The sequence below is a fragment of the Vulpes lagopus genome, chromosome 19, assembly GCF_018345385.1.
Source record: "Vulpes lagopus strain Blue_001 chromosome 19, ASM1834538v1, whole genome shotgun sequence".
Taxonomy (NCBI): Eukaryota; Metazoa; Chordata; class Mammalia; order Carnivora; family Canidae; genus Vulpes; species Vulpes lagopus.
Window position 1 is genome coordinate 26,135,096 of NC_054842.1, and position 18,723 is coordinate 26,153,818.

Sequence of the window (18,723 nt, forward strand, 5' to 3'; positions counted from 1 at the left end):
GTGTCTGCCTTCGGCTCAGGGCGTGATCCCGGAGTCCTAGGATCGAGTCCCACATGGGGCTTCCTACATGGAGCCTGCTTCCCCCTCTGCCTATGTCTCTGCCTCTCTCTCTCTGTTATTTCTCATGAATAAATAAATAAAATCCTTAAAATTAAAAAAAAATGTTTTTAATCATTTTTGGATGGGATGCCTGGGTGGCTCAGTGGTTGGGCGTCTGCCTTTGGCCTGGGGTGTGATCCTGGAGTCTGGAGATCCAGTGCCACATCAGGCTCCCTACATGGAGCCTGCTTCTCCCTCTGCCTATATCTCTGCCTCTCTCTCTCTGTGCCTCTCTTGAATAAATAAATGAAATCTTAAAAAAAAAATTAAAAAGATTTTTGGGGATCCCTGGGTGGCACAGCGGTTTGTTTGCCGCCTGCCTTTGGCCCAGGGCGCAGTCTTGAAACCCGGGATTGAATCCCACGTCAGGCTCCCGGTGCATGGAGCCTGCTTCTCTCTCTGCCTGTGTCTCTGCCTCTCTCTCTCTCTCTCTCTGTGTGACTATCATAAAAAAAAAAAAAAAAATTGGAAATGAAAAATAATTTTAAATACGTAGAGAATTAAATATGGCCATTAAACCATTAGAATGTAGATAATAATAATAGAGAAAATGGAATATTATTGAATAAATAATTTTTTTTGTATTTACTTGAGCACTGGATCTTAGACCCAATGGGTGGTCTTAGATTTTTAACATAAATTAGCTTAGAGAGACTATTGTCTCTCTGTTGAGATAATGTCCTTAGTGGTTACTGACTTTATAGACAATGATGAATCATTATACTTTACCTTGCCATATGTCAACACATGAATATACTTAATTCATTGATTTTTTTTGAATCATTTTCTTTGAATTGGATTTTAAATTTAATAAAAAACATTTCAGTAGTAATGTTCATTTAAAAAGAAAAGATTTCAGGTCTCTATACTATTTATGGCATATTATCCTATCATAACTAAATGTGGCAACTCATAGCTTTGTTTTCAACTTAGTTTAAAGCAAATCTTTTTTACCCCTCTTACTATTAAATATTCATTGCACATACTTGATGACATTTCTCTAACAAATTAGAGATAAATCTTATTTTTTTAAATTATGTAATACTTTTTAGAATTCATACCTTGTATGACGTGATCTTCTAAAACTTGTGACATTGTTTAGATATAAACTGAGGGCTCAATTTAGTAGATGTGTTTATTTATAGCATTATTTTGGTTGTTTTTAACCTAACCTAGTTTAAAATCTCTAGTTCTACTTTCAAGAAGATGTTTGTGCATAAAAAGCACTATAGAAATCTATTATAAACCTTCATTTAGCGTGATTTCAGCAGTACACAGATAGATACTATAAATGCCCTCAGCTAAATATGACTGCAGTAAGTTAAATAATCTGGAATTTAATTTATCTTGTTTTGAGATTTAAGCAACCATTACACATATTATTTGCTTACTAAGTTAGATACATATATGTTAGAAATTACTAATGGAAAATAAATGCTTTTTCTATCCTCATTTAAAATAATGTAACTACAAGTGTATATTTTTCAAATCAGCCAACGTATTTTAATTTTCAGTGCTAGGAATTCTTTTTACAAAGTTATTTACCAATGAGACATAATCTGTTATATAAATTTCACATTGTACTTGTCACAAAAATTGATGAAATATTCCTGTAAATGTATATTGTGCAATATATATATACATAATGACATATAATATGTATGTTACATATTGTATATACTATATGCATTTATTAAAATTTCCTCTGTAAATATATCTAGATTATTTTATTGATTAATTTACACTAAATATTGAAATGCTTTTACAATTATATTTTTAAAATTTATGAAGTTACTTTTCAGTCAAGTGAAAGGTAATGTTATCTTAAAACACGTGATTATTTAAAGGTCTTTGTGCAAGATTAATAATGTACTTTTGTGTGTGTGTGTGTGTGTGTGTGTGTGTGTGTGTGAGAGAGAGAGAGAGAGAGAGACGGAGAGAAAGAGAGAGATTGATAGAGGAAAGTGAAGAAGGAGGGAGAGATCTGAAAACGACCTTGTTACAGTCATGGCTACCTGACAACTTAGTTCCAGAATCAGAACAGCAACTAAAGACATCATGTTAAACTCTCTTGCACCCTCTGTTGTTATTTTTGGGGAACACCACACATTATCTTCCTATGATTGTATTGGCATTAGACTTATTAAAATCTCTGATAAAATTAATACTTAGTTTATTATACTTAACTCCAAATTAGATTAATAGTAAAGTAGCATTTATTTATAATTCTTAGTTGATGTTTCCTTTTATTATAAATAACGTTTTTATTGTAAACACTTTATTAAATCAAAGAGCAGCCTCTCTTTCATTTCTCTTGGTTACTAGTTTCAAGCCCCTCCAAATGTTTCAAGCCCCTCACACAAATGAAGATCTCTGCAGGATATACACATTATATGAACAGTTTTCCAGAATTACAAATTCTGCCTGTTCTTTTATAAATCTTTCGATTTTCAGCAATTTCCTCCCAAAATAAGAATCTGGAATCGTCCATACTAAAATTAAGAATTTATAACTGTAAGGAACAGATGTTTTCATAAACATTTGCTATAATTAATTTCAACTAGAGGATTGAAGGAACAAAGCAGTTTTTCCCGCTTCAAAACTTTATTGTCTTTTCCCCATATAGCAAACTCTGAAATCTTTTCTCTAATACTGTTTAGGAAAACAATTGTACTCCTTATTTGGTATGTTTTCAAGAAAGAAAAACTGCTTTTTTTCCTCCTTATTCCCATCCTTTGAAGGTTACATTTATTGTGGTATGCTCATTTTTAAACAGATATAAGATGAAGAACACCTTTATGTTATGATAGCAAAACCTAGTTTAAAAAATGGAAAGTCTCTTAATTATTTGAAGGATTTTATATTTGATCTGGTAAATATCAAAAGAAAAGAAATATTCTGTTGGTGAGATCTTATGTGGTTAATTGTAATCTTCAGTTTTAGAGAAAGAAGGCTCGTATTTTAATGTATGATATAGTACTTATTTTATGCTGATTATAGAATGTTTCACAGGAAATGTCTGCAAGCTGTTAAATAACATGTGTTGTAGGAAATTTTCATTTAGCAAGAAACCGAATAATTTTCTTTAAATCCTTTTAGTTTATTTATTACGATACCATTAATTTTTTAAAGAAAATATATGTTGCATGAGTAATCTTAAAGTATCTGTGTTTTCAAAGAATTAACAAAATATACCCAGCTAAATTAATCTTAAACATTTAAATGTTTTTGAATAATTTTCTTCTATAAAATTTGGCAATAGTTTTGAATGCTGTAATCCATTTTAGGATTTTTGTTTAATGGGAAAAAAACCTGAAAGCACATTTAATGAAAAAAAAAAAAAAAAACCTGAAAGCGGAAAAATAGTGTTAAAAGTAAGTGGACCCAGCCCAGTTCTTGTCCTAAACACTTTAGCACAGCTGTAAAGATTTTGAAAAGAACCAACATTCTTGACTAATCTGTCAACTATAAAATGTGCAAAGAAAAATAGGTAGCTGTCATTAAAATTACATTTCAGCTTTCAATAACCATTTAATGAGTAGCATAATTATATAAGTATGGTACCTTAAGTACCATACTCAATAATTAAAAATAATCTCATCTTTAAAGTGAAAGCTCTGTAATTACTATTTGACTTAACCAGGACCACTGTGATGATCTCCAGTGGCACCTAAGATTGTTCAAAGTGGATTAAAAGTATAAATGGATAAATCATTAAATTATTAAGCTTTAAATATCATAAAAATGAATATAACCTCATGTTTGAAAGTTATATTACAAGAATTTGGAATATAAAGTGTAATCAGAATCTAGTCTTTTTAACTTGTTCTAAGAATAAATGGTCTATTTAATAGTAGTATACAGTGGTTTCATAAAAACTATATTTTGAAGAATATATTTTAAAACTTAACTACTAAAATTAAATTTCTATCAATAAGCATGAATATTTTATATTGTGGCATTGGTAAGCATTTTTTAAACTTCTTTAGCACATTTATTTTTATTCCATGATTTTTAAACAGGTATTAATTTGTTCTAAGTCTGATACTATGAATATAAGTTTCTTAAATTGAAATGTTTAGTATTACCATACAATACAGAAATATCTTTCATGTTGTTCTTTTCATTTCAAACTGCTGAACTTTAGCCCACAGTTAAAACACAAAGTTCTAAGAAGGGTATTAAGGTGTATTAAAGATTTGTTAGGATGCATTCACCACCTCCCAAGCCTGCTTTCCCTTTTACCTCTCTGCTTACTATATTCCTAGACCATAGAGAGCTGGGGACTGGAGATCATTCCAGGTCCCCTTTCTGTTGTTCTCTTTTTACTGTACCAGTGGTATGGCAGATGACTTGGTCACTAACAAAGAGTTGCCCTTTGCTTATAAAATGGTGTATGATTAAATGGTTTATAAATTTTTATTTTGTTTGTGATTCATAATAAAATGTCTGTAATGTTTCATTTGTTCTGTTAACAGTTACTTTGATAATATTTCTATACAAGCTAGGAGTGGTGATATTGGTTTATATTTTAACATTAAAATGAGTTTTTTGCCTAAAAAAGAGGTCTGTACTCTGATTACAAGACATACTTGGGGGGTAGGGATAGTGCTTTTGGACTCAGTAAACTTAATAGAGCTGTCACACAGAAGCTTTTCAACTAAAACATTCAGTTTCATAATCTTCCTTATTTCAGCGTTTTTTAATTATTTTTTCCAGGAGATTCAAATAAAAATGGAAGAAGAAGTTCTACTTTAGATTCTGATGGGACTTTTAATTCCTATAGGTAGGTGATGAATACATAGATACATATTATTACAAGATATTACACAAGATACCTGATGTTACAGGATTCTAATCTTATAGTAGTAAGAAAATGTTACCTATGCTTTAAACATAAGTCAAATAGAAAGACTATTGTGATATGCTATTGTTTTGCAGATTTACTGAGTAATGAACAATGTAACCTTTTAAGTTCTTGAGTAAATGGCCTAACTGTAGTTATCACTTGTTAGTATATAGCAGGATAATTGGTATGAATGCACATGTAGTATTAAGCTCCATTATAATCCATTTTTGTTTTTATTTTTCCAGTATATCTGTTATAGTACTAAAGGCTTCCATTTAAGTTTTCCTGTTAAAACAATATGTTCCTTATGAGTATCTAAGAGAATATGAAATGTAATCTGAGGTGACATCAAGTGCTGTTTATTTATATTTCATATGGTTCTTCAGCAAACAGGGCAGTTATATCTCAATTAGTGATTTTTTTTAAAAGGATACACTAGTTAAGGAAACAGGTATCTTCTCTAATATTTTGGTAATATTCTCCTTATATTTGCTTGAGTATATGTTTATGGATTTTGTACCTTCGTAAAAGGGGAACCTAGGAAGAAAAAAGATTATATTATTTCCAGTAATATTTGAAAATTCATATACTTAACCAATGTGATATAAGAACTAAGTTGTTTTCTCTCAAGGAAAAAAAGGTGCAGATTCAATACTAATACATTTTGGCATTGTGAATAGCAAAGCAGATTCTTGAAGAAATACTTTGAGTATATTGTCCTGATGGTTAATTAGTTCTGACACATTTGCAGTGACACTATAAAATACAAAAACCACTATAGACTTGGAAACTCAGGTGAATGTTAAGCTGTAACTCCTTCTCTTATGTAGTAAATACGGAGTTTATGATTGGAATCTTTATATTTTATTTGAAAAAATATTGTGTATATCTCTAATTGGAACTGTGTCATTGTTTTTTCTGATTCCAGGTAAGCTTTTAATATCTAGGATAGGGCCATATATGCAGGAAACAATAAGAATATGGTAAATGGGAAAGTTTTTGTACAATTGTTTATGAATTCCACAAATGAGATGGTAATTGAAACACTTGACATCTTTATTTTATATCAGTTGGGGTCTGTATAAATAATCAGTCGTTCAAGTGTCACAGATACTACAAAAAAGGCTTATGTTCCCATGGTGTTCTAGAAGGGTATTATCACAGCAGTAAAGCTCATATGTTGTCATTATATTTTCACTGTACTCATCCTACCTTATAAATGCTGGGATTCTTCAAATCCTTCTTTTAGTACTGAAGTGAATATAAAAGATAGTTGAACATTCATGATTTGGCATGTAAGTGAGGAATGTTAATATGATAATATATGTGAAATCTGTGTTGTTAATATTATTAGTAGATATAAGTAACAAAGCTAAGACCAAAGGAAAATAGAGATGTATTTCAAAGGAAGGAAAATCCATATAAGTGTAAATTTTGTGGGTGAGTTAATTTTACAATTACATTTGTAGTTTAGCTAATTATAGTAAATAATGGACATAATATAAAGTTAAGAGAAATGTGTTAATGTGAAGGCATAGTATTATCTTGTAGTTTATTTTATCCTTGTTTATTCTTGTAGTTTGAAGATTAAAGTATTTTAGTATTATTGAATGGTAATTGTACTTTGAAAATGAACTCCTAATGCAACTTTGCACAATAAATACTAATGTTGTTAACTAATATAATTTTAATCAATGCCTGTCAGTGTTGTAATGTTAGGATATTAATTTATTGTTGTAATTAAAAAGGCAAGATAAAAAGCTCAGGTAGTACAATATATAAAAACGAGCTTTTAATAGTTGGCAGGCCAGTGCTGTTATTAAATAGTATTATAGTATTTAAGGTGTGAAATGAATAGTTTTCTACTCAGCAGGCAATAGCTCTTACAATATAATGAGCTTACTTGTGAATTTGACACTTGGGTTAAATGCAGAATTCATAGAAGCAGCTCTGGGGTATATTTTCATATTAAGGTTAACTGATAAAACCTAGGAATTGTTGCACGATCATACTAAAATGGCAACAGAATTGTCAGTAAAATTCCCTTTTGAAAATGAAAATTATTTTTCTGTTGCTATCGTTGCTGTTTTAAACTTAAATAAGTTACTAGAAAAATGTGAATATTAACCCTCAAAGATCCTTTAGCCTAACAATTCCAATTTTGTCTTGTTTAAACTATCTCAGAAATCCTGACCTTTCTTACAGTCAGACAGTTCTGGCAGCCAGCCTAGTACCATCATACTCTAGTTATATGTACTTGTGTCCAGGGTAATAATTAGCTTTAGTTTGTCATCTTTTAAGACAGACATCATAATGTCTAACCTGCTTCCTCCTCACAACTCTCGTAAAGACTGAGATAAAATGTAGAAGATAAAGCCTTTGAAAATACAAATACAAAGCCATGGCATTATTAGTTCTTTGAGTATTATCAATTCTTTCATATAAATTGGCAACTTTGTTGCCTCAATCTTCACCTTTCAACCCGTGTACTCTTTTATAGTGTTTGCGGAGGTTTTATTAACTTTTGAATTCGGTCTTGAATTGGTCACCTTAAGTCTGTACTCTTCCCTTTGTTTCTTTGTCTTATTGTGGTCTTAGACTGTCACTTTCAAGAGGGCATAGTCACTGATTGTTTTTCTTTTTTTTTTTTTTAAGATCTTACTATTCATGAGAGAGAGAGAGAGAGAGGCAGAGACATAGGCAGAGGGAGAAGCAGGCTCCCCTTGGGGAGCTTGATGTGGGATGCTGTCCCAGAACCCCAGCATCACACCCTGAGCCAAAGGCAGAGAAACTTAACCCCTGAGCCACCCAGGCATCCCTCATTTGTTAATAATATCTAAGTATATAGTGAGGTGGTTCAGATCCTGACTCCAAATAGTTGGGAAACTCTGGACATGTCTTAGCCTCAGTTTCCTCACCATTAAAGTGGGGGTAAGAAAACACAGTTGTTAGGAGGAGTTAATGGGATAGTGTCATGTGGTAAATGCTCAGTAAATGATAGCTGCTTTTATCTTCTAGTCTGTGGCACTGTCATCATTGTCATCATTGGTAATCTTCTGGTGTTTAGAATATTTTACAGCGCCCTGATATAGAGACACTAAAAGGAAGGTAACAAAGGATGTGACTCACAGGAAAATAAGTTTTGTATGTTAGCAGAAAAGGAGCTAAGAACAAGGTTAACCTGAGGTTTGAAATGCTCAGTCTCTGATACAATATTCTCAGTTGCCTTTGTATGCCAAATTTGTACACGTAGCAGTGATAAAAGGAAGATGTTTTACTCTTTGTATAAGTTGAGAGGTGGATTTTTGGAATTTTGACAAATTTAGAAATTTAGAACTGAACAGATCCCAACACGATAGTGTTATGTACCTAATGTTCATAGATTTGTTTTTCGTAGGCCAGGAGGTTTTACTTGGATTTGTGTCTTTTGTGGTTTTGCTTCATTGATTCAAATGGAGTGTAGTTAATTTAACTCCTAAGGCACTGGTATGAATATTATATGGTGCCTAGGCAATAGATGGTGTTTTAGAACTTTTGATTAAAATGAAGTTATATGTCTCCCAACTAATTTGCAGATGATGTGTTAAAATGGAAAATTTGTAAGAATTGAAAAGATACTGGTTTATGCAACAGACCTTATGCTTTTTAAAGACCAGTGTTTTCTGTCAGATTATATGAGCTTTCTGCATTTCTTATTTAACCATTAAAACTGAGAGACCCTTGCTGGGTATGAAAGAGGAGTAGTAGTCTGCTGATTAGCAGTTTGCAGTAGATGATTAACTTAGGGACTGTAGCACAGGGCCACATGGTAGAAAGAATAGTCTCTCCCCACCACCCACCTTCTCTTCCCAAGGGCAGCTGACCTTCTCCTCTCCAAAGAGGCGAGCCCCTTGCCAGCACATATGACTACAGACTATTACATTAATCTGTTTAGCTGTAGTACCAGCTGCTTGCATGTTTTTAATTATCTTATTAGATGGCATAACAGTGACCTATGAAATAAATTGAAGGTGAACATTTTTAAACTTTCCTTTTTTATCCTGTGTTTCTAAATATCTTTATTGATCAAATCATAACTTTTCACAGAAGTTCATAGAAGTCTATATGGCTTTTGAATCTGTGTAATGCTTTTTTCACATATAATACTGGATTCCCAAAATGGAAGAAATAACTTCATTTTTGCCTCACTTTGATTTAGGATATTAAAGATTTAGGATTACCTCATTTAAGATTTAGGTTATGTAGCAACAAATCCATGTTAAAATACACTGGTTAAATAGTCAATTTAGAGAAAACTCAGACCAGTTATTGGCATTCTCTGGGAAACTCAGAATATTGCTTAATTTTCAGACATCATCTTGGCGTTGTATAAATGTCATAGGATAGAAAATAAGTCATTGTAGATTATTTTTAAATAAATTTGTATATTTAACTGTGATTTTCTAGATTCCAGTACACAGTAGTAAATCATGTAGTCTACCCTAATCACTTTTACAATTTAATTTCACATGGTACCATTTCTGGGTATATTTTCCCAAGCTGTGCCACTAGGAAAAATGTATTATCCTGTGAATTTTAACAATTGGATAATTTACAAATAATTACAAATAATACTTCGTAAATGACTCCAGGAGAGACAGTTCAAAATAGTAACAATGAATGGTGGTTCTGTTATAACTTATCACCAATAAACAAAGATTATAATAGTTAGAAACACTGCTGTTGAATTAAAAAAACAAAGGTAGTTGGATGCAGAAGGGATTGCAAAGTACTAATGCATGTCTTTTGAATTAGTAAATCCTACGACTGGGATAGCAGGGGGCTTGAGACTTGAAAAATTTATAAAGACCTTAAATATATGTAAAGTATACATTGTTTATATTTTTTAAATTAAGTAATAGCCATTTTTTGGCTTCCTATTTTTTTCCTTTTAAGAAATAATATATTTCATATTTTAAAAGAACCTGTGTTGCAGAAATAAAGGGAATCTTATTAGCTCTAAATTGGGTGCTGTTTATTAGTTTCTTAATACTAACCTGAGCTTCTGAAATTGCCTCCCTTTCTCAATATGGTGTGTTCTCTAGCCCACAGTTTTTTTGGTTTTTTTTTTTTAAGATTTTATTTATTTATTCATGACAGACACACAAAGAGAGAGAGGCAGAGACACAGGCAGAGGGGGAAGCAGGCTCCATGCAGGGAGCCCTGTGTGAGACTCGATCCTGGGACTCCAGGATCATGCCCTAGGCCGAAGGCAAGCGCCAAACTGCTGAGCCACCCAGGGATTCCCTATAGCCCACAGAGTTAAAGGCTGTTTTGAAATTGATAAAAAGTTTTCAAGGAAATTATATATTTGGTTTGGCTTTTTGAATCTAAAGTTAATTCTTTTCTTGAATAATAAAAATACATTAATTTGAATATTGCTTAGTCATTGAGTAAACTTTAAAAATTAGGCTCACAGTTTTTATGTATCCGACTCACATGTACTCAGTAATTTGAGAGAATGTGGAAAATATCTTTCTATCATTTACATTTACTTCTAGTATAATGCCTTTTTTCCCCCGTTTGTATGCAAGTGGGTCTTATGTGTCTTGAAATACCATGAAGTAGTAATTCAAAATACTAGTAGAGATCATAGAGCAAAAGCATACTTTGGATTTAAAATTTAGAAATCTGGGTTCCGGTTCTAAGAGTGATAGAAGTTTGTTACTCTGTTATATTTAAGAATGTAGGGGCAGCCCTGGTGGCTCAGCGGTTTAGCGCTGCCTTCAGCCCAGGGCCTGATCCTGGAGACCTGGGATCGAGTCCCACATTGGGCTCCCTGCGTGGAGCCTGCTTCTCCCTCTGCCTGTGTCTCTGCGCCTCTCTCTCTCTCTCTCTCTCTTTCTCTGTATTTCTCATGACCAAATAAATAAAATTTTTTAAAGGAATATAAACAGCTCCTGTATTGTAGAGTTGTAGGGAGCATACCTACAAATGTATAGAACACTTGGCCTAGTCATCTAACACATATTAAATAACAAGTACTAGTTTCTACACCTTTCCCTTTTCTCTTTCCTGAAATTTCCTTTAAGTTTTAACCAACTTTTTCATCAATTAGAATTGTCCTTTGTCTCACAAAAGTATTTTTAAAATTCTGTGCAGTTCTAAAGTGGCAGTAAATGAGTATTTAAGGATTGGATCTACAGTTATTTTTAAAAGATCAAATCTATAAATATCTACAGTTATGTACAGATTGTATAGGAAGAATATTTATAAAATCCATGCTTATTTAACCTGACAGTCTTATTATCAAACTTTCTTCTCATTTTCATATTTGTTGAAATAGCACCACAACCTTTATAGTTAAATGATAATTTCAGAGAGCACAAAATATGTAACCTTTGCATTTTCCAGAAACCAAAATCAAAATAATACCTTTTATTTCATATCTCCATAATGAAGCTATATTTGAGAGAAGGAGACAAAAACCACACTTGAATGTATCTTCTTGAAGTAACTTTATTATTTTTTTATGATAGTAGAACTGGGCAGTAGGTTATGTTTTTCTGTAATATACAACTGTCTGAACTAATTATTGATCATTTAAGCCTCCGAAAATGTTACCTTCCATTTAACTAATTAACTGGCTTGTTTACATTTACAGCCTTACATTAACATAACCTAAACTGACTTGAGTATACATGTTAGTTTGAATTCCTTTGCTTCAGAAGCCCCTTCAAGCCCTTTTTATTATCTGTAGCCAAGCTCTAGGGGAAAATTTTTTTTCGTATTTGTTTATTTACATAGTCAGCTGCAAGCTCCAGTCATCCAAGGCTGTGTAAATATTTATCTTTGAAAAGACAGGCATACATTTGAAATATGAGAATAAGCTGCTCTGAGTCAGTCATCACTGAGAGTCCCTTCCCCTGGACATACTTCCATTTTCCCCTGGTGTTCCCAGTTGAAATGTACCCCTATCAGCCCCATGAGTCACTATTTGTAGTATACATTAGCATGCTGGACTTTTTAAGTATGATAGTGAAACAGACAAAGTCAGTTAACTATTTGGTCAATAATGTTGAAGAGTGTTACTGGATCTGTAATTTGAGAAAATAATATAAGAAGTATAGTTTAAAAGTGGAAAATTATAAATCTTCTTAAACATTTAACAAATCTCTTATTTATTTACTTTGTCGTTATATAGTTAGCTCTACATAAGACTTAATTATTGATTTTTGATTTGACGAACAATTTATAAGCCTCAAAGGTACACTTTGAAGCTGGAATTTTCACAGAATATTTTAATAGAGATTGATACTCAGTATTTGTCTATTTTCTCTATCAAAATTACCTTGCCTTCTGAGGGAAAGCTGGCAGTGGTTAGTAACCCTATTTTTCATTTTTTTCTAGAGCTTCCATTAGTGTTTTTCTGATATTTGTTTATATATATTTGGTGCAAGAAAGCTAACAAATCTTTAGTCATTCTGCAAATCTTTATTGTACACTATAGGCAAGCCAGTACACTAAACCTCCAAGATCCAAAGAGGACTAAAACACAGCTAACTTATCAACTAGGAGGGGGGACAGACATGGAAGCAACTAATGTGGATGATGACCAATGTTATAATGGGGACATTTTACTAAGAACTAGAGGAGTACCAGATGGGGTAATTAAAATTGAGAGATGAGAGAAGTGTTGGTTACAGGGAAGATATATCTACTGGACACCGTAGAGGGGATAGGACTTTTCTATGAGGTAAACAACATGAATAAAGGTAGTCTTAATTTTCTGTTAACAATGAGTTCTTTTGGGGTGGGGGGTGGGGGTGGAACAGTGTTAGAATGGTTAGATTCAATTGACTTTATGTTTGTTAGTGACAAAATTATGCCCCTAATTATAAAAGACAACTAAAGTGGACCTTACAATAGGAGTATTTACATATATCTGTTGTTGAGTATTATACATATATGTGTTGACATTGCTATTACATTGAACTAGTATTTTGGTAGTATTTACAGATTTAGGTTTTAGTATATCATAGGTGTTTGATATATTTAAATACATGAGCAAAAAATTTAGCTTGGAGTTGAAAACGAGAATCTTTAAATCACAAAATTATATGAAATAGTTGATAATGATACAATTGAGAATGAATACTATGTGCTTAGAAATAGGGAAAAAATCAATAAAGCAGCTATGGAATAAAAAATAGCCTGCTAATGAGAGAATATTTGAAATTTAAAAGAAGTCCTAGTATCATCTGAACATATGGACATAGTTTTCATTTCATGATTATAGATGCAATGTTCTGAGATAGATATAGTAGTTTAGCTGGTTGACATATTTCAAGGATTTTCAAAAATTGAATTTCAAGCTATTTGTTCAGATTAGAAAAGTAATTCAGATGACAAGCCCAAGTCTCTGAACCCATGTGAAGCAAAAACAGGATAGTTGAACATTCTTAACTCTCATTCCAGTTTTTTAATGTACTTCTAGATCTTAAAGTTATCTTGAGCAACAGAGCTCTACTGTCATTGAACCAGGCACAGACTTCTTGTTATGTAGATTTTGTTCAGTGTACAGTAAGAGTTTGTAATTACATTTGTTTGCTTGCCCCTTCCCCACCTGACCATGTGACCAAACCCAGAGCCTCCTTCTCTCTTTTAATATTCTGATTATGTGTAGGTTGAACACGAGTATTTTTTTCCTACTTGAGAGATCTAGTAGAGGGTTGAGGGAGTGGAATAAATAAAGCCATGGTTTTATTGGCTTTTTTTTTTTTTTTAACTGTTCCCATCCCTGTTTTTCTCACTGTCACCTGGACTGTTGATGGGCCCTAGAGAAGGGAAGCCCATTTTCCTACCTTTCCTGCTATGTCTAGGTACCATTCCTAATCATAATATTTTTTAAAAGCTCTGGAGAAAAATGAGAGTTTTCTTGTGCTAATTTTCAATTTAATAGTAGTGTTCCATGTGATAGCTTTATGGAAACATCTCTTTGGTTCATGTAAGGATATCTGGGGACATACAGTTAAAGATTTTGTGGCATCCGTTTGGATATATCTGAATTATTGAGCATATGGTTAACAATAGAAAAAAGTAACAAAAGGCCCTTTATAAAGTCAGGACTAGATTTGGGTTCTCTTGAAATAGATGAATTTTCAGAAAAACATAAAATTTCATCATTGGAGAATACTTCTGCCTAAGACAGGACTTTTATGAAACATATTTTTAATTTGGAAAAGGAAGTTCATCTTCCGCTGTGATGCAGAACAACTATTTTTTAAAAATCAGTAATAAAAATATTCCCAATGGTGTTCTATCCTACATAGGAAACAGTACAGACTCAAATTAGGTGTCCATACCCTGATTTCTTCACTTTAGTGTCTTCTTTCAACCCTTTATCCTCCACCCACTATATTCAGTATTCAGAAGAAGGGTTTTTTCCTTTTTTTCTTTGAGATAAAGTAGATAGTTAAGGAAAGACACCAAAGAGGATACACATGCATTCTCCCCTATGACACCTGCCAACAGTAGCATATGATACTACTATGCAGTAGCATATGATACTTCATTATGATACATGTACATTGTGGTTTTGACCCTCTCCCTGTAGGGAGAAGGCTACCATGACAATTCCAACATATGGGGCCAAACCCCACCCCCCACGACCACCCACCCCCTCCACTGGTAGGAGGAATCCCTTAGATGATTGGAAGCAGCCTCAGTCAGAGACCACGCTAGCTGTGACCCATAACCTATGCAAGCATGAAGAGGAAAGAGAAAAGATGATCTGACTCCCTGAAACATTTGCCACCTCTGGGCCTGCCCCCTCTCCCACCTTGAGAAGGTGCTTTTGCTTTAACTGCTAGTAAATGCTTGCTTAAGAGTTTGGCTCTGAACTCTTTCTTGGCTGATCCCCCAAGGCCTAAGGCCAGAGAATGGGATTCGCTGCTGATCTTTGGATACAAAAGTGACATATCCGTTATTTATAGGTCAAATTTCTAATAACTTCAACCATTTAGAATATAACCAGAAACTTAGAAATAGGAGGAAAATATTAGAACAGGCAGAATGTTTGTTTATTACGGTATGTTTAGGCACGGGAGAGCCCTGCAAGTCCTTATTCTCAGTCTTCACATTTTTTAAAAATTAAAATGATAGTGCTAATTTATGATGTTGAAATAGGCTAGAATATATGACAGCTTAAAGTCTAGTTTCTTGTCTTTATTTTTAAAAAGACACTGAGCAAGTGACAGGGGTGTAGATTTAGGATTTTTAAAAACTAATGTATAATCATTATACAAATTGGTAGCTGATAGCCGGATAATGATAGTCATGAGAAAGATGCCACTAATAACAGAATGGAAAACTCTAAAAGCAAAGCAGTGTGGAGTTATTTTATTTTATTATTTTTTTTAAGATTTTATTTATTTATTCATGAGAGACACAGAGAGAGGGAGGCAGAGACACAGGCAGAGGGAGAAGCAGGCTCCATGCAAGGAGCCCGACGTGGGACTCGATCCCGGATCTCCAGGATCACGCCCTGGGTGGAAGGCAAACACTAAACCGCTCAGCCACCCAGGTGTCCCAAGTATGGAGTTATTTAATGCAGGGCCAAAAGCTATACATTTTCCAAATGTATACCACATCTGGACAAAAATTTCTTTCAGGCTTAGAAATACTATGACACTCTCAACATTTTTGTGTTAAAAAAAAAATCACTTATGTGGCATACGTTGGTCTTTCATTATGTTGGATATATGGGGTATTCAAGCGTGGGATTTTTTTTTAAAATTTTTTATTTATTTATGATAGTCACAGAGAGAGAGAGAGAGAGGCAGAGACACAGGCGGAGGGAGAAGCAGGCTCCATGCACCGGGAGCCTGATGTGGGATTCGATCCCGGGTCTCCAGGATCGCGCCCTGGGCCAAAGGCAGGCGCCAAACCGCTGCGCCACCCAGGGATCCCCGTGGGATTTTTTATAGTAGTGAGTTTTTTTCTTTTAAATTATATATAAGTGAGATTTTCTGGTGGCCCTTGGATGAGATTTCCTTACCTTTTCAGAGGCCTGTGTGAAATTATTTTCTTAGGTACATTAATCCAAACAAATTATAAAGTACATAATGTCCATATTGACTTAAAATTGGTTTATCACATGACTCATTTTCATTTAACATTTTCATATCCTGGATCTTTGAGGCAGTCTAATATTGGGGTCATATTAGGCTCATGATTCAAATCTTGGGTCTGGTTCTTGCCAGCATTGATTATTTTTGGTAACTTACAGATCCATCACTTCATCACTAAAGATTTACTTCCCTGACTTTTATCTGTATGTATAAGAAAAGGGAGGTGAGAGGAAACAAGAGGCAGAGGGTGGTGATAGAGACAGAGAAACATATAGACAGGGAAGGACAACCAGATAGAGACCAAAAAGAAAAAAATATCTATCACATTTATATCTGATCTTATTAGCACCATTCATTTAGAATTGTCTACTGTGTTACCTCTCTTATGGAACAGTCTTGATTTTTTGACTAGCTGTATTGTTTAACTTTTAAAGTGTGTCTCTCTTCTTTCCCCAGTAACACTATATGTGATACAGATCATGTGTATATTTATATTTCTTGAAACTTTTTATAGTTGTTACTTTAAAAATCAAATGTATCTATGAATAGTTTATTATCCTAAAACACTTTTGAGTTTTGATGTTCAATATAGAAACCTTTATTTGACATGAGTCCATATAAGTTTAGATTTAAATTATTTAAAATATGTACTTATTTGCACTAGCCATATTTCAACAGCTTAGTAGTTACATGTTTGCCATACATGATTGCCATATTGGACAGATATAGAATATTACTATTATCTCTGTTCTATTGGATGTTGCTTATCTTACAAATTAACAAATGCTGGATTCAGTTATACTCCATTCAGATCTTTTAAAGAGAAAGTATTATTTGAAGCATACATGTATTTCCATGTGTGTAATACCCTATAAGTCAACCCGGTCTTTTTTTTTTTTTTAAGATATTTAAAGGGGTTGTTTTTTCTTTTAAAGATTTTATTTATTCATGAGAGACACAGAGAGAGAGAGAGAGGCAAAGACAGGCAGAGGGAGAAGCAGGCCCCATGCAGGGAGCCCAACGTAGGACTCAATCCCGGGTCTCCAGGGTCACGCCCTGAGCCCAAGGCAGGCTCCAAGCCGCTGAGCCACCTAGGGACCCCCCCACCAACCCAGTCTTGAGAAACATAGTTTATGAAATAAGATTGACTTTTAATGAAGACAACAGAGTTTGCTAAATAAATGTCTGTCTCTAGATTACTGGAGAATAATTTGTTCTCAATTCTGTAAGCATTTGCTTCATAGTACTGTTTACATTGTAGACGGTGGCAAATTCTGTATCACATGGAAAGTTAGATATCAAGTGCATGCTAGTTTCACAAATAGCAAGGTGAATGTGGTGCAGTGGGGATGTGAAGAAGGTGGGGGATGTCTTCAGGAAGGTTTACAAAGCATTAATTATATAAGAAATATCAGTTAACTAAGGAATATAAAATACATTCATTTTAGATGACTTCATAGAGACAGTTTGGTACAGGATCCTTTTCTCTCTTCATTTCTAAATGCTGAACCCTTGATTAGTAGTATAATGACCTTTATTGTATACTTAACTTTTTATAACCTTGTGATACAGCTCTTAAAAATTTCTTTTCTAAGGGTATGTTTATTGACTTTACCTACTTAATATGACCTTTGAATTTAGAAGCTCTTAAACATTATATTTTGAAGAGAATGATATATTTAAAAAAATATTATCTGACAGTCCAAAACTATTGCTAATTCAGTTCTTTGTGTCCTTGTGGATATTGAGGTGGGAGTTCAAAATTTCTCAGTTCAGAGTTCAATCCAAACCCAAATCAAAACATTATCATAAATTAATTTTAACAAACCTCCACACAGTGAACTATTTGTTGCCTTTGTTTCAATGGAGCCTCACCACGTGAGAATACATTTCACCTAGACATAAGAAAGAAATCCATTTGAAGCTTGTGAGTAATTGTGCATTCTGTTTTTATATTTATTTATATATGTATAAGTGATGTGCCCTGATGTTTCGTTATGGAGGAAAAAAAGCTTTAAATAAAAGTAAGTTTTTAAAAATTCCTGATACAGGAAGCAGAAAAGCCAGTACAGTTTCTAATTGCCTTTTAGAGTCTCTGAGTTCCCTCATTACCTGTGATTTAAGCTAAAAATGAGGTAATTATAGATAACATCAGTGTTTATCTGGTTGATCTTGGCACCTGCAGTCCTAATGTTGTAGCTTACCCATATCTGGTGCCACACTTTACAGTCTGATGCTGACATACCTAATTTACACTTCTCATATTTCCATTGATTTTTAAGTTAGATGTTCCTTGTTCTATTTGAATAGTATTTTTAAAATCATTCCTTTAAGATGACATTAAAGTATATACTCTCTTAGTTGGAATATTAGATTTATGGTACAGTCCTTTCATTAGTAGAAATCTTTCACTAATATATTTCTATACAAATTTAAAATTTATTCTGTCCTTTTACCTATATATTTGGTAAAGCAGTTATAGTCATTAATATGGCAATTTCTTTCAGATTTTGGTATGCACTTCAGGTTCATAAAATTGTATAAACATTTTTACATCAGATTTAGTTCTCTTGTGCTTTTTCACTTTCAAATATTCTGTGTGTCTAACTCTGATCTTATTTTGCATAAAGATCACCTTTGTTTGGCTCTGGCCTTTAGTGCTCC

At 33.3% G+C, this 18,723-nt stretch overlaps 1 protein-coding gene across 7 annotated transcripts in view; it reads left to right on the forward strand.

The window, feature by feature from the left end:
* Positions 1-18,723, forward strand: part of TBC1D5 (TBC1 domain family member 5) — a 535,195-nt gene that overhangs the window by 269,553 nt on the left and 246,919 nt on the right. For all 7 annotated transcript variants that reach the window (XM_041733756.1, XM_041733755.1, XM_041733751.1 and 4 more), the window contains one exon: positions 4,819-4,885. In XM_041733756.1, coding sequence (XP_041589690.1) covers positions 4,819-4,885 — 67 coding nt within the window. The remainder of the gene's footprint in view (positions 1-4,818; positions 4,886-18,723) is intronic.